This window comes from Vigna unguiculata, chromosome 1, assembly GCF_037176805.1.
Source record: "Vigna unguiculata cultivar grain cowpea cultivar isolate G323 ecotype 2 chromosome 1, ASM3717680v1, whole genome shotgun sequence".
NCBI classification, from domain to species: domain Eukaryota; kingdom Viridiplantae; phylum Streptophyta; class Magnoliopsida; order Fabales; family Fabaceae; genus Vigna; species Vigna unguiculata.
This window is the reverse complement of record NC_140792.1, coordinates 41321440-41338458: the sequence shown is the minus strand read 5'-3', so window position 1 is coordinate 41338458 and position 17019 is coordinate 41321440. Positions and strand designations below refer to the sequence as shown.

General features: G+C 30.8%; 2 protein-coding genes across 2 annotated transcripts; one reads left to right on the top strand and one right to left on the bottom strand.

Moving 5' to 3' along the window:
• The first annotated feature begins 5808 nt into the window (after positions 1-5808).
• LOC114193249 (diaminopimelate decarboxylase 1, chloroplastic-like) lies at positions 5809-10041 on the top strand. The gene is made up of 8 exons (XM_028082976.2): positions 5809-6357; positions 6491-6665; positions 7231-7380; positions 7566-7727; positions 8510-8695; positions 9117-9239; positions 9374-9463; positions 9817-10041. Exons 1-8 carry the CDS (start codon positions 5861-5863, stop codon positions 9895-9897), a joined length of 1464 nt encoding a protein of 487 aa, XP_027938777.1. The 5' UTR covers positions 5809-5860; the 3' UTR covers positions 9898-10041.
• Positions 10042-13241: 3200 nt separating this feature from the next.
• On the bottom strand, positions 13242-14139 carry LOC114180620 (protein S40-4-like). The gene has a single exon (XM_028066926.2). The coding sequence runs from the start codon at positions 13992-13994 to the stop codon at positions 13497-13499; it is 498 nt and encodes a 165-aa protein (XP_027922727.1). The 5' UTR covers positions 13995-14139; the 3' UTR covers positions 13242-13496.
• Between the last annotated feature and the right edge of the window lie 2880 nt (positions 14140-17019).

Genomic DNA, 17019 nt, shown 5'->3' with positions numbered 1-17019 from the left:
GTTGTAAGTACCTGCTTCTGAACTTACTGTTATTTCTCAATGCCAATTAATTTTTACTCCTGAACAAAATTTTCCATGCACAGTACTTACTCCTTTAGCAATAACTTGAAAGGAGTATAATTTGGTGAGATGATTAAAGCAAATAACTAAGAATAAAGAAAAAACAGTGTCCATGAGTTGATGGAAAGAAAAGAAAGTAGTGTACAGAACCATGGTCCGACTTAAATGTTGGCAAGTGTTAATAATTAAGAATGGGACCAAAAACGAGACAGAAATGTTGCAGAGCTGTCTTGAAGTAACTGGATTTTGAGTTCTAAGAGAGTGACAGAACTAAAGACAACAAACAAGAGGCTAAGTCACTCGACCAGGAAGCAGTGTTGAGTGACCGGGGCCAATTCTTGGGAGGAAGTGCAATGGAAAGAAAGGGTTGCACTCCTCAAATGAGTTGGACCAAGAGAGTGAGGTTTGTGGGACCCTTTTATCCCTCAGCGAATGAGACAGTGCCACGTGTTGGCAGGGACAACATGGGATTCAAAGAAAAAGTTAAAGGGGTCATGTGGCACATGCATCTCAAGACAATATGATGGCCATCTTTGGTCCCCGGTCTCATCTAACAATTGCCAGTGGTTGAATTGAAACAACTGCTTTGTACATTTCAGTGGTTGTGTAGTAGCAGTCATCACTTCTCACGTATTTTTTCCCTTTCATATCTTCAAACTACTGCAAACAGGAATCAAAGGCCTTTCATTATTCCTTCACCACTTCTTATGTTGTTTCTTGAACTAGCCTTAGGATAAACAAATCAAGGATTCAATTACTTTTGCCTCAAGAGAACATGCCTCCAACATGCAACAGAACAAAAAGTGGGGGATTTGACAGACAGAATAATGCATTCATTATCCTCTTCCCTCTCTGAACATTCAAATCCAAAATGTTTTAAAATATGCAGGAAGCAACCAATGCAATGATAGATGGAAGAAAAAGTAATGTGGTAGTACATGAGGACTCGGAAAGCTTTCATCTTTGGGCAAAGAGGAAAAAAGGGCATGGAAAAGCTCCTTTCTTTGTATCAGTCAACTTGTTTAAATTAAAGACCTAGTCTTGGGTATTGACTATATTACACACAGTTGACTGTGCATTATGTAGTGCTAGTTTTGGCAACCTTATACGTCTAGGACCACTATCTTGTGCAAGCACCTTCCAAGGAATATTTTATTGTTATGTTGGGTAACATGGTTTCTATATTATGCTTCAGTTTTCTCAACTTAAAACCACCTTCATTATATTGCCAAATCCCCAAACTTTTTTTACAACAATTTCTTCAACTGTGTCTGTTGGATAAGGAAAATTCGATTCCAAACGATTTCATTGTTTCACCATATGCAGAAATTTACCCATATATGTCCAAATGTATTAGTCTAAACAATGTCGACAATTATCTCTTCTCTTCCTCTGTCCTTTTCTTTTAACCGACAATGGCCCCTTTTTTTTGTATTCCATAAAAAGAAATATATGTTATCAAGAGTGTCTTAATCATGGCCATGGCGTTCTTCATAATATTTGAACCCAATGTGAAGACCCACTTTAATGACATTAATTAGCCCATTTTGCATTTTCAATTTTTTTCTATGAAATTGCATATCAAGATCTTAAAATTATCATGAACCTATGATTGGCTTTGTTTATTTTTTAGAATAATCACCTTTTAGAACAATGTCAGGCCAACTTTAGCGCTGCTAATTACTTGTCTAAGATTCATTTACTTACACTAATCCTGAAAAGTGAGATCAACGTGAAAGAAAGAAGTGTCTTTAGAATAATAAGTAATAAATAGTTTATGTATTTTAAAGTAGTGGTGATTATTTCACCTTTTGTTGATTAATTTCTTTGTTAATGTTTAAAAGAGAAAGAAAAAGTTATCAACCTCCTTTGATATTATATAAATAAGAGATCACGTTCAAAGAAAGAATGGTTCAACTAATATTAAATAAAGTTAAACTTAACATGAGCTTTTGGTCTTAAAAAGTTTGAAGTCACACAAAAACATTTTGTGACAGAGAATAACTTCAATATCCTAACAAAATCAAAGTAATGTTAAAAAAACCACCTCGTATCAAATAAATCAAAGACATAAAGGAAAGAAAAATATATGTAGCCCACTTTTGGGGCACACGTAAATCTTTACATGTTTAACCACTTTCAACGCCAAAGAAAAACCCTCGATCGTAATAAATTATTCGACGATATTTATAGTTACTTTTTCAATACACTTTTCTTAATGTATTTGTATTATTCATCAAAAAATTTTATTAAATACAGAATAAAATCATAAAAATTATGATTTTTAATAAATTTAAATTAATAATAGAGCCTGTTTAATAATATTATTGTTCCTACTAGGAATTGTCGAACAATTATTAAGGGGAGTTGACACTTTTTGAATATGTGATAACGTGTAATCTATAACTATATATAAAGGGGATTCCCTCTTTTGTGTCCACATTTCATAATTCCAACTTTACCCTTTATAATTTAATTATTTATTAAATTTTTAAAAATTAATGGTTATTTGTATAAGTTTTTATAAAATTATTTACTTATCTCCTTTTTCTTTTTTTCTCTTACTATTCATCAACAGTTATTTTTTTCTTATTTTCTCCGTACATTTTATTTTATTTTTTATAAATATACTTTTATTTTATTTATTAACTTAATAACATTACAACATCATCAATTATTAATATAATTCAAAAAAATGTGTACACACAGGCGCGATAGCGCCTGTGTTTACACTAGTAAGTATGAATGTGAATTGATACTTCATGAGTACTGTGTAGTATATATAGAAATATTGAACCCAAAAATATTGAATAAAGACCTTAAGAGATAAAAGATAATGACACTTGGGTATAATTTTGAATACTCCATATAAAAGATATTGAATAATTTTTAGAGGAGTTGAGTTAGGAATGTCAAAAAAATTCGTACCCGCGGGAATCCGCGGATAAAACCCGCAACGGGTAGGAAATGGATATTAAAAATGGATACCCGTTACCCGCGGGTATGGGTATTTTTGATACCCGCATGTTAACGGGGCGGGTACGGGTATCATAGTATCCGTACCCGTGGATACCCGTACCCGCTAAACTTTACCTTATATATATATATATATATTAGTAAACAACATTATAAGTCTTCATCCAATAATGGTGGTCAGATTCTTACCCCACAAATGAGTAAATTACTTCACTTAGATATTTTAATTAAGTGATTGTTAGAAATTTTTACTGAACTTCTTATGTTTTAAGGCTCTTCTAGATTAAAATTGGACAACATGAAACTTTATACAATGTTGCAAGAGGTGGACATTGATGAAGTTAGTAATTTCTTTAATATTTTATTCAAAAATAAACTACAATATAAATTGGTAGTGATTTTTTATTTGTTTGTTTTTCAAGAATCAATAGGAGAAAAGGGACTTGTTGATCTAAGCACTAATTATGGTTAAATATTTATTTTTTAAAATAATTTTGTAAATACCCGCGAATACCCGTGGATACCCGCAGATATGAAAAAAATAGACGGGTACCCACATAACGGATACCCGACGGATATGAGTAGGGGTACGGAACAAATATTTATCCAGCAGGTAGAGTACGGGGGAACTACTACCCGTACCCTACCCGCCCCGTTGACATCCCTAAGTTGAATACTCCATATAAACTGGCTTTGAAACCTATGTAGAATTATACTTCCTCAATAATGTATAATAACTAAATGAGAAGTTTTACTTAATTCTTTTATAATAAATGATAGAGATTATACTGTGTTTTAGTTATTTTTTTCACAAGGTTCAATGCTACTAACTAAATTAATTGTCAACATTATATTAGTATTATAAATTGTTTTGGGTTATTTTTAAGCAATACTTTATTTTTCAGATATTGTGAATAAAAAATTGGGGTGAAGAACTGAGGCTAAAATTATGAACACTTTATGCACATGATATGACAACAAAAATAATCAATTTTTTTGTTTTGAAATTCTTAGAAATTAGTTAATTGGAATTTAAAGAACATTGGAGGATAATCGCATTTCAGGATACACAAGATCAACATTATTAATTCATCTGTTTAGATGAAATTGCAAAATGAAAAATTCCACTTTAAATAAAAATAAATAAAGATTACTATCTATTTGGTTTGAGAAAGCATTTTTTTACATTAATTTTTTGAAATTCTTTTCATTTTCAATTTCATAAGATTCTGAAAACGTTTTTAGTTGCAACGTTTGCTTTCTATGTTTGGAGAGTAAAAAATGTATTGTGAACAGAGAATATCTGATTTCAACGCCTTCTTTTCTTAATATTCAGCACATTAAATTAAAAAGAAAGAAAAAGAAAAAAAAAACTAAGTTGGAAATTATGTTTCTTAACCTTCTCAATCTTGCAAAAATCCATTGGGCTGACAAAAACGATGTGTTCATTTAGTCTATAGATACTGGACCAGCAAAGAAATGTAAATATTTGGGCTCTTTTTTGTGCTTTCCAATGGGCCAATACTACATAGAAGTAGGGGTTTTTCTTCCTGCACCCCCAGTTTTTTTCCTGCACCTCCAAGTTTGACTGTGAAGACTATTATATCCTTCACAAAAATAAAAATAAATTATAAATTAAATATTTCCGCATCCCGCACCCCAAGAATGAAATTCAGTATCCCGATTTTTGAAAGTCGGTAACACCGATTTCTAAAAGTCGGTACCCCAATTTTTGTTTTTAATTTTTTTTATATATATTTTTATATATTTTAAAATTATATTTATATATCCGGTTTCTAAAAGCCGGTAACACCGGTTTCTAAAAACCGGTAACCCCAATTTTTATTTTTAATTTTTTATATATATTTTTATATTTTTTAAAATTATATTTATATATAATTATATTATTTATATTAAGTTTAAGAAAATTTCTAATAATTTTATTTACATATTTTTAGTTGTATATTTTTATTGTTTAAAAATAAAAATTAATTTGATGCATGTTGGTTGATAAAAGTGATTAAGGTTCTATCTCTGGTCATTATAAAATTATTTCTCAATAAATCATCAATAAAGTATTAAAGTAAAAAAGAAAAGTAAGGAGATAAATTATTATCTCAATATTTGTCATAAATCATTAATATTTTATTATGGTTTATGTATCTTAAATTTATGATTTTTTTTCCAAATTAAGTTTTACCCAAATTAGTATGAACCCTAATTATGATTTTAGGAATATTTTTATCAAATTGCCACGAATTTTAATTATATTTTTACCCAAATTAGTACAACCTTAAATTATGAAATTTAAAGGTTGTTATATTTTCTGCTGAAATGGTAAAATTTATGAATATATCTTGGGTTGCATTACAAATTCTGTTATACATAATGAATTAGTTGGATAACCATGATCTGAAGTAGAAATTATAATAACTCTGTTGTGTGAATTCAATGATTTAAAAATATTATAAATTGAAAAGTGCATATGTGAATCACTATATAAAAATTGTTTAAATAAAAAAAATGAAGAACTTTTTATTTAATTATAAAATTAATTTATATATTAAAAAAATTAATTTTTATTTAACACCGACTTCTGAAAAGTCGATAACTACAAACCAAAAGGGTAACAACGGAATTATGAAAAAGTTGGCGTGTAGGAAGAAAAATACGGGGTGCAGGAAGAAAAACCTAGAAGTAGCCCTCTTGTTTTGGTTTAGCTTTAGGAAAGAAAAAAAAAAGCAACATGGACGAGGGTTTTGACATGTGATTTTCCTTGCAACTCATTGTCTTGTCGGCAAAATCATTCATCTAACACACTGCAATGGCAGGCTCACACCTTCTTTCTCACTCTCATTCCCTTCCCAAAACCTATAACCACTCCTTTAACCAAAACCCTTTATCTCAAAAGCTTCTTCTACCCCTCAAATTCAAAGCCACCCTCAGACCGCGTGCTCTCAGGGCTGTTCTCTCCCAGAAAGCTGCTCAAACCGCGGTAGAGGACTCAAAGAAGGCTCCTTTTCAGCACTGTTTCACCAAATCCGAAGATGGGTATCTCTACTGTGAGGGCCTCAAGGTACATGACATCATGGAATCTGTTGAGAAAAGGCCTTTCTATCTTTACAGCAAGCCCCAGATAACTAGGAATGTTGAAGCCTATAAAAATGCATTGGAAGGGTTGAATTCTATAATTGGGTATGCCATTAAGGCCAACAATAACTTGAAGATTCTGGAACATTTGAGGCACTTGGGCTGTGGAGCTGTGCTTGTTAGTGGGAATGAGCTGAGATTGGCTCTTCGTGCTGGCTTTGATCCCACAAGGTTCGATAAAATCAACCGATTAATGTGTTGTTGTGTTTTTTCTACCCACATTGCATGTTGTGTGGCATTCTTGTTTTTTTGTGTTGTTAAGAGTTTCATGTATTCTTAGTTTTTTTCTGGGTTGAATGGATAGGTGTATCTTTAATGGGAATGGTAAAATCTTGGAGGACTTGGTCTTGGCTGCCCAAGCAGGTGTGTTTGTCAACATTGATAGTGAGTTTGACTTGGAGAACATTGTAGAGGCTGCAAAAAGGGCTGGAAAGAAAGTCAACGTTTTGCTTCGGATTAATCCTGATGTAGATCCACAGGTGTGTTGTTGTCCAAGTTTTTGCTAGTCATGTTTGATTCATGAATCTTGTAATTTTTGCAGATTAGGTGTTATTGATAGGCAACTGTAGTTGAACAGATCGAAAGAGGCTTCCATTGAAAAGAATAAATGTTTAATTCTTTAAAATGTGTTTCTGTTATCAGGATTAATGCGGCTAAAATAAGTTTTCTGATGTTGAAGAAATGGAACATGGTTAATGAGACTCTTCTAGTTTCTAATCAATGCATTGCTCAGGGCATTTGATTGCAAACAGCTTTGCTTAATTTCAACAATTAATTGTCAATGTGCTCAGGCAATTACATATTCCATTCATACGATATCTTCCTTTCACTGACATTATAAAATCCCCCATTTCGGCACTTATAGCAGTTTCCTTTACTCTTCATGCATTTATCATCACTGTACTAAAACTTTTCTGTATTAATTGTGATTGACTGGTTAGTGCACAGTTCACCATTGGGGAGACCTGAAACCTCGAGCTCTCATCTGCATAATTTATGTTTGTTATTTGAAAATGTTTAAACTTCTAACTTTGTTATCCTTAGGTCCATCCTTATGTTGCCACCGGGAATAAGAACTCTAAATTTGGCATTAGAAATGAAAAGTTGCAATGGTTCTTAGATGCAGTGAAGGAGCATCCTAATGAGCTCAAACTTGTAGGGGCCCACTGCCATCTCGGTTCAACAATCACCAAGGTTAGATGGAAATTAATATTCTTTTGGTGATTTTATTTTTGTTTCCGTATATTAAGTTATACACCTTTTTTATTTTTATTTTTTGTGTACAACATTCTTGCTTAGGTTAATTTCAATTTGCACTACTTTATGTTGATTCTTAATCTTTATCTAAATATAGCTGTTTCCTTGTTCCACTCTTTCAGGTAGACATTTTCAGGGATGCTGCCACCATTATGGTCAACTACATTGATCAAATCCGAGCTCAGGGTTTTGAAGTTGATTATTTAAATATTGGAGGAGGACTTGGGATAGATTATTATCATTCTGGTGCCATCCTTCCTTCACCAAGAGATCTCATTGACACTGTGAGGACTTGGCCCATATATCATTTCATCTTTACATTTTATATGTAATTAAGTTTGCAATTGCTTTCTAGCATAATGAATATCACTAATGAGCATTACCTGATAAATAGATGTTCTTAATGTTGCAATGTTGTACAATTAAAATTAGCATTTACCATTTTTCTAATTTTGAGATGCACACAAACGTGATAAATAAGTTATTTTTGAGCTAATGTTAAATTCCTGATATATGTTTTTGTTACAGTATTTGAGGAACTTGATTAATGTCATTGAGAATTTTTTCATTAATTATGGTTGTTGAAAGATGCTATAGTACAAAGGACCCAATTATCTCATCAATTACAAGATTTCATTTGCCAATTGTGATCTGAAGTTCTTAGCAGTTCTCTTGTTTTATTGAGATAGAAGCTTTCATGTATGTTGAATTTTCATAGCAGTAACTATTGGACCTTTTGATGTGCAAATGACTGGTGCTGGAGGTCCTCATGACATGAGCATAGTTTATGTGTGATAACTGATAGATAAGCAGTTCGTATTAATCATGTTGATTTGATAACATCTCACGTATTTGCTGAAAACACATACTATGAACACATTTTCACACATATGTTTGTAAGTGTTATGTATCATAAGGAGCACATGCTTCTGCACTGCCAATTTATATTAGTCTTTGAGCTGTTATACCGCCCCTTTATAGCAGAATAAGTAAATTGGACTGTGTTTTATTAACTGTGTAATGCTATACCTGCTAATATCAATTTTTTGTTTCGTGGTTGGAGTAGGTACGAGATCTTGTTCTTTCCCGTGGTCTTAATCTCATCATTGAACCAGGGAGATCACTCATTGCTAACACATGTTGCTTAGTTAACCGGGTGACAGGTGTTAAAACTAATGGATCTAAAAACTTCATTGTAATTGATGGAAGTATGGCAGAACTTATCCGCCCTAGTCTCTATGATGCTTACCAGGTATGTACTACAAGTGCCAAAGGTTTGTTATATCTTCTAATCAATACAATCAATATTGGTGTGGGTGTTTGACAGAAACTAATGAAGAATTCTAGGCCCTATGAATGGTTGTGTTTCCAGTATCATATAATGTACTCTTAAAACTTGCTCAACATGATAACACATATTGGAAAACAACAATATTTATTTTTGGATTTGGATCTCACCATGCCAAAGCATGCAATAGCATTTCTGGTTCTGTTTTTCCAAATCTGGTGGAATCTTGACACTATTGATTGGAAAGCAGATTAGAAGTGAACTCGATTAGATTTAGCATGTTCTAAAGAAACTTCCTGGATGGCACAAGGTCATTTTAGCTATACCTTGTGTTAATTTATGTTTATGTGAATGTTTAGAAGTGACATCTAATTTTTGTGTGCAGCATATAGAGTTGGTTTCCCCTGCCCCATCAAATGCTGAGAAAACAACCTTTGACGTGGTTGGCCCAGTCTGCGAGTCTGCAGATTTCTTAGGAAAAGAAAGAGAACTTCCTACTCCAGCCAAGGTAATATAATATTTTTTTCTTAAATTTAAATTGAACTACATGCTTAAATAATAAATGTGCATAATTATACAAAACAAAGAAGATGACAACAATGCTAACTTGTTTAAACTATCTCATCTGAATTTTATTGTCAGGGTACTGGTTTGGTGGTTCATGATGCTGGCGCATATTGCATGAGCATGGCATCAACATACAATCTAAAGATGCGGCCTCCTGAGTATTGGGTATGGAGTTGCTTTTCTCCACTTGCTAACTTCTTTGAGCAGGCTTAGGGAGTAGATTTTTCAGTGAACATGCCTTTTGATAATCGTCAATGAACTTATAATATCAGGAAAACCTTTCTGAATATGAATAAGATTTTTGCAACGATTTTTTCTTTGGCAAAATCATTTGAAGTTCTACATGTTTTGAGAAAATACATTATATAAAACGAGGATACTGCTTGTTATAATCAAACGATTGAAGCCAATCAATTTGCTCACTTTGTAGAATACCATGCAGGTTTTGAACACAATCAATTTTAACTCATCTTGATTTGTTATAAAGCATGAGATTTTTATTCTGTAAACTATTTCAGGTTGAAGATGATGGATCAGTGAGCAAAATAAGACACGGAGAGACTTTTGAAGACCACATTCGGTTTTTTGAGGGCCTTTGAGCTGGTAATTCATCCTGTAGGAAAGGAAGCTGGAAAATTGTTGTGTATTTTGGATTTTGGATCTTTCCTAGTCACTGAATGCATCACTCTTTTTTCTTGTTTTTCTTCTATTCTACTTCAATAAAGTTGACTTTGGTTAGATTATACACTGCAGTTAATCTTTTAGTCTTTGGTTGTTAGTGTGTAGATCACCGTATCTATGAAGAAAAAAAAAATCAGGGTGTGAATGTGTTCCTTAAATCTATCGATTGAACTCTGAAAGTTTGTATATATTTAAGACTCCAATATGTGTGTTGTACTTTTGTTTCCTATTTGACCATCTAGTGCATCTTTGACGTTAAACGTAACAAGCTTTTTTGCAAAAGCAACAACGTTGTAGCTTCTCATTTTGTGCCTTGGAAGTGGGAAACCAAACACACCATTAGATTCGTTTTCAATTTGAGTTATACCAGACGGTAGTAGCTTCAAAGCTACTGAGTTTTTTTTTTTTTTATTTCTTTTAATTTATGTTTATTCGTTGATTTTTTGAAGTGTCGTTCATTTAAATTTTCTTTAGTGGTAAAGCTTAAGTAAACGGGAAAAATAAAATCTTTGAAGACTCCAACTAATTTAAATCCTACTCGACTCTATCTAAGAATGTTCTTTTTCTAATTCAAATGTGAATACAATCTTTAATTAATATGATGATGAAATGTTAAGACATTATATATTTCTTACGAGGAAAAGAAAAAATGATTTCAGTAAACATATTTAATTACATTAAATAAGGATTAGAAAATAAAGCTTAGGAACATATAGATTTTAAGTGATGACACTGACAATGTCTAAAGCTTAGGAACTAATTTAGGGTTTACTTTTGTCAATTTTTTTGTGAGTAGTTTTGGTGAATTTAAGGGGTCCTACCATTTTAGCATATGAAATGAAACCTCTTAAATTTTCGGTGGACATTTTAGCGTTTGATACTGTACAATTAAAGAATCGTGAGTACGTGTGTACTGTGGATTTACTGAAATTAATTGGTGTTGTACGTTTTGTGAATGGGATTCATCTTCCTCCTTCTCCTCTTAACCAAAGTCTGAACCATGGAATCGTGATTTGCTCTTTTTCATTTTTTCGGTTCTAATGTTAATGAGATATGAGCCGAATTAAATAAAGTATTGATATCACTCTGAATCTAAAATTTGAAGACAATGAGTTTATGAAATTTTATCTTTATATAATACTATACTTTTTTATTTCTGACTAATATGAGACTTAGACTCGTACTTAAATTCTCAATACTAATTTATCTATACTTAATAGAAACGAAAGATAGTTGTTAACATATTAAAATTTTAGTGTCATCGTTTGAAGGGATAATTAGTGTGAGATTAGATTTCAACGTTATAATATTTTTTTATCATTCAACTTTTATTTTGAGTTTAAAATAGGGGATTAAAAATAATTTTTAAAATTAATATAAATTTACATTAATAATAAAAAATTGGATAATATTCATCTTCTTAATTTTTTCTTATCAATTGTGTTATTTTTCTCCAGGAAAACGCGTATAATTTATTTTCATAGGTCAGTCATGTCATGACTTCTAGGCTATGTTTGTCTTTGCGAATATAAAATACACACTACCTTCTCGTCTTTTATTTAAGATTTTCTAGAACGAGAGAATTCGTGTTAAAAAATATTTTTGAACTATTCTTTAAAGAAAAAGTAAAATATAATTTTTAATTTAAAAAATTCTCCAATTAAATTTTTTAAAACAAGTTATGTTATTTTCGTCTTTCTTAATTTGAAAATACGTTATTTTTATTTTTAATGTGTATTTTTTTACGGTTAACTGTTATTTTAACGTCAACTTTTCTGGATAAAGAAATAAATAAATTTAAGTTAGAGGGACAAAAATAAAATAATTAAAATCAAATTATTATTTTTGAGGTGTGTGCGGATAGGGAACACGAAAATATTCGTATTCTTTAAAAACTAGCGAACACACATGCGCTGTTGCGCTTGTGTATTCGTATTTTTTAATTTTTAAGAAATTTAAGATCAATAACAAATATATAATTTTTAAAATAGTTGTTAAATATAAAATTAAAAAAAATATATGTAAAAAGAAAATTTAAATAATGATTTAAGACAAAAGAGATTTGTAGAAAAATGATTAAAAGTAAATTATTTATAAAATAATTAATTTTTAAAATAATTAAGGGTAAAACAGGTATTATGAAACATGGACATAAAAAGAAGAATCTCTTTTATTATTATAGATACAATATTAAACGGAAAGTGTTAAGTAAAAGTAAGAAAAAAAAATTGACTTGGCAATAACATTCACCTTGTACAACGTTTTTTAGTATATAAATAAGAAAAAAAAATTGAGGTGAGGGGAGTTGAAAAATTATACATAACTATTTTCTCCATTTTATTTATATAGGTTCTTTTCTTAACAATATTATTTTTTTATTTATTATTCCTTTTCTTTAATTTTCCTCTTATATCTCTCATCTATTCAGCTCACAGGTGGACCTTTGTCATCATCACTCACTCTAATCCATTCTATGCTTGCCTAAAAATACCACAAAATTCGTAATTACTTTTGAAGACACTTTATATCATACATAACTACCATTTTGGGAATGATTTGTTAGGAGAAACTAATCATCTCATAAAGTTAAGTTATTAAAAATCTCAAAATAAATAATTATTTTTTAAAGCTAAAAGCCCTTACATCATAAATTTAAAAATCATTATTTTCCTAAGAAGTTATTCCGAAATATGCACTACATGCTTTATTAGTATAAAAGTGCAATAAAAATAATGTATAAATATCATTATTTATGTGATAACCTAGAAGTTAAAAAAGTGTTTTTCTAGGTTTATTTAAAGAAAATTACTTATAAATAACATGATTTTTTTTTCTAAGAAGTGTTATCTAACCAACAATCTATTATAAGTTTGGATTCTCTATTCTTCTGTAGTGACTTTAAAATATACCGATGATCATTAAATTTAAAATTTTAAAATATATTAAAATTATTTTTAAAATACATAGTATAATTTTAATCCTCATAATATACTACAAAAATAACTCAACAGATAAAACGGATTCCCCTGTTACCCGTGTATTCCGCAAACGTATTTAATTTCTTTTCTTATGTCTTCTTTTCTTCCGATCCTACTAAAATTTCCTACAATTCATTTCACCATACTTTGCCTTTTGTCTCTGCAACACCATACCCTTTTCTCCTCACTCAAACCCAAAACCTTTTTGACAAATCGAAAAACAAAAAACAAATGATGTAAGACTAAAAAACAAGTACAAGATGGACACAAAACTACAGATATCATAAATACAAAACCAAACCTTTTTTTGAGGTAGTTGAAAATAGTTAATTACAAGCATGAGTGATTCTTCCTTCAGACACTCAAAGTGAAAGAGACTTATATATCTTCCTAGATAACTTATCAAACAAGAATGGTCCAAAAAGAAGAAAGAAAAAATTGTTGATGAAGAGCACAAGACGAACTCTTTCTAACAGAGCTAGGTTCCTAAAATTGAAAAAAAAAAAGTTGTGGAATGGAATCAGATTAAAAAAAAAAAATCAATCTTCAAAACCAATTTTCTTCCAAATGGCATTTCTAACACTGCGCAAATCCCTACCTTTGAGGGTTCTCCCTTTTCCTTCATGCACAGAGAGAGAAGCTCCTCTGTTCCTAGCAAGATACTCGTGAGGGGGCACTCGTTCGCCACCATCATTATCATCATCGTCATCATCACCACTCGCAGAATCTCTGTTCTCGTGCTCCTCATAGTTCTCCTTCAAAATCTTTGACCAATCCGGAATATTCACCGGCATTGAGGATGATGCAACAGGGTTCACTCGGCCACCACCACCACCACCCTCCACCTTTTTAAACCCTTTCTTACCAGATCGTGACCACTTCTTCGACTCTGTTACAGTGTTGGTACTGTTCCAGTTCCACACCTCAGCTTCATCCAATTCCATGTCACCACCTTCTATGGCTTTTGCCTCCAAATCGCTGCTCGATGATGCAAACATGGAACTCACCTTCGAAAGGAAACCCTTCCTTGACGCCATTGAAGCTCTCGATCAAAGAACCTCTCAATAATTGATGTCTATTTCTCTCTCTCTCTCTCTCTCTCTCTGTTTTTGGCTATGTTTTTGCGATTTTCACACTCTTGACTATTCCTTCTTCTCATTTATATAATAGCTTTTTGGCTGTTAAAGGATAAAGCTAATCAAATCCACTTTTTCTCTATTATAGGGCTCACTACACGCGTTACAATTAATTAACAAATATTAACTGTAATATAACTATACAAAGGGTTGTCCTCACGTGATTTTACACGAACCCTTCCGTTAATGTTTCGGATCCAAATATTTACCTCGTGATCACACCTTCCCCTTCAATCTTAAATTCCTTGCACACCAGAGAAAAAGATAAATATGGAGCGAATGATGCATGCACATGAAAGAAAAAGTCACATTCTACACATGATTTAGCTAGAGTTTTAAAAACCGCTACGTAACTTTCGAAAGTGAAGAATTGTCATTCGCTGAAAAAGTTTTGCCGTAGTATTCAAAACTTAGACATATCTTGTCCATGAAATCGCTCATTTGCATAGTCATGAAATCGCTCATTGGCATAGTCTTACCAAGTATATGTTAGAGTCCATATTTTCTATTAATTTTTTTTGTGTTGTTCTGTTGAGTATTAAAAATACAGTAAATTAATATTTTGAATATTTTTTTAATATATTTTAAAATTTTAAAATTAATAATAATCAGTGTATCATAAAAATACAGTAAAAAAATAACACAGAAAAACCTAAAAGAAAATTCAAATTCGTATATGTTAGTGCTAATTTAATTAAAATAATAACATAGCTTTTTTCTTTTTATAAATATAGAAACGAAGAGAAAGGAGATAGAGAAACATAGAGTTATCCGATTTCCATGAGTGAGACACTTGAACCAATGGGATCTCTGTTCGGCGACTGAATACAGTTAAAAAATTACTAAAAATAAAGCATTTCGATTGCCTTTTAATAAAGGTTAAGAGCGAGTTTTTATTTTTTTTTTCGCATACAAACAATTTTTCCTTCCTTGTGTCACGTATTTTAGAAGAAAAAAAAAATAAGAAAAACGTAAAATGAATAATTATAAATAATGCAAGCAGGATATGTTTGGATTAGAGGAGGTTAAGTATAATTTAAATAGTCTCCTATACTACCTATGCGTCTAAGGAAAAAAAAAACAACATATTCCCATTATTACTATTGAGAATAAAGATAAGGAGTTCTGTTATTTATTTATATATTAGTTTCTTATAAATTATTCAATTTATCTCATTTTTCATTTATTTTTATTTCACATTCATCACAAATTTGTAAAAATATTTAAAGCTGTGGGTTCCACCCATCACCACCGTTGAATCAAGATCAAGATGTCTATATCTTGACACGTTATCATAGACTTTTGTCACGACCTTGTCATTATTATTAATTAGTTCTTTGAGAAGAAGGAAAGTTTTAATCACCCCTATTAACCTAATCCTATTATCCTTTGGTGCATTAGACATGACTAGTACTTTCTTTGAATAAGTGTGAAACAAAAGAAAAGAAAATTCCAGAGCCAAAAAGTGAGGTTAATTAGATTAAGTGAGAAAAAATGAAAACGAGTATTATTATTTATTTATTATTGTAGGATTTCATTTTGTTTCTCTTTAATATTTGTATGAATCATAGAGAGTGATGTCAAATGATGTATTTTATTGTTTTGAATGAAAAGAAAAAAAAATGGTGTTGACGTTGTTTTTGTTTGTGATACGTACAAGAATTAAGAAAGGGCTAATAATAATGACTAGTTGAGAAATGCCTATTCATAACCCCAAGACGTGAAGGGTTTTGGTATGCAATAAGCTACTGAAAATGCATATAAGAAAACAAAAAGTAAAAAAGGGGGCCAAATTAATTAAGTTGAAAATGGCTCACCATTCAGTCGAAATGTTGGTTTTCTTTGGAAACAACTGACTTTAGTTTTATGCTGTAACAAAAATCATTTATTATTATTATAACTTTCTGGTATTCTATATAGGTGACTAAATAATAGGTATTAATTGTAAAAGGAAACCCTATTCTTAACCATAATTAAGGTTATCAATTACAGAGGCTAATTCTTGATTAAAACTTTTACAGGTCTTAATAATTTTCTTTATGTGTCGTAAAACTGTATCAACGCGTCTTTGTAATTAGCTTTTTAAAGCGTTTCTTTATTATAACCAAGATGGAAAATATTCAATAAACTGCCTCGTCTTTTAATCCTTTAAAATTCATACCTAGGTCAGTATTAATATTACTGATTTTACTGAATTATAGTAATATATTGTTTAATCTTTTTATAAGTATTAATAAAAGAAAGAGAGGGTGAATATATTCTTGATGTAATTGATTCAGCAGAATAAAATATTACCAAACAGATTTCCCTTCCTTTCCAATAATAGAAAACAAAACATGACAAGAGAATAATTTAAGAATCTTTATTTAGACTAATTAACACCATCCAAATTTCTCAAACTTTTTCCTCTCCATTTTCCACAATCGTTCTAACGACGCAATTAAATAAAAAAGTTTCTTTTGAAAATGAAAAATACACGTATATTCTACAGCCATGAGATGCTAGGAGTATAATAAGAGTAGATTTCTATGCGTACTTGAAGCCAATTTTCCTATGTGATTTATACCTTGGAATATGCCACTTTCTCGAGGTTTTAATCAATATTTTAAAATTGGACTGATGATTAAATTGACAATGACATGCATTAATTCAATAGTTAATGATCTAGTATGATCGAACAGTATTAATGAAACACTTATAATAATTAGATAATATTAAATAGCATAACATCGTAATCTTAAAATAATAAAAACTAAAAACAAAACATAAATTTTTATACTCTCAAAATTTAATTAAGATATATATACTGTAATACTTAAGAGAAAGTTTGAAATGATATATAGGTTTTTATTGAGGAAGGTAAAAAGGATGGTCCTAACTGGTTAGAAAAAGCAAGGTAGAAACAGAAAGTGGCGTGTAAGTTATG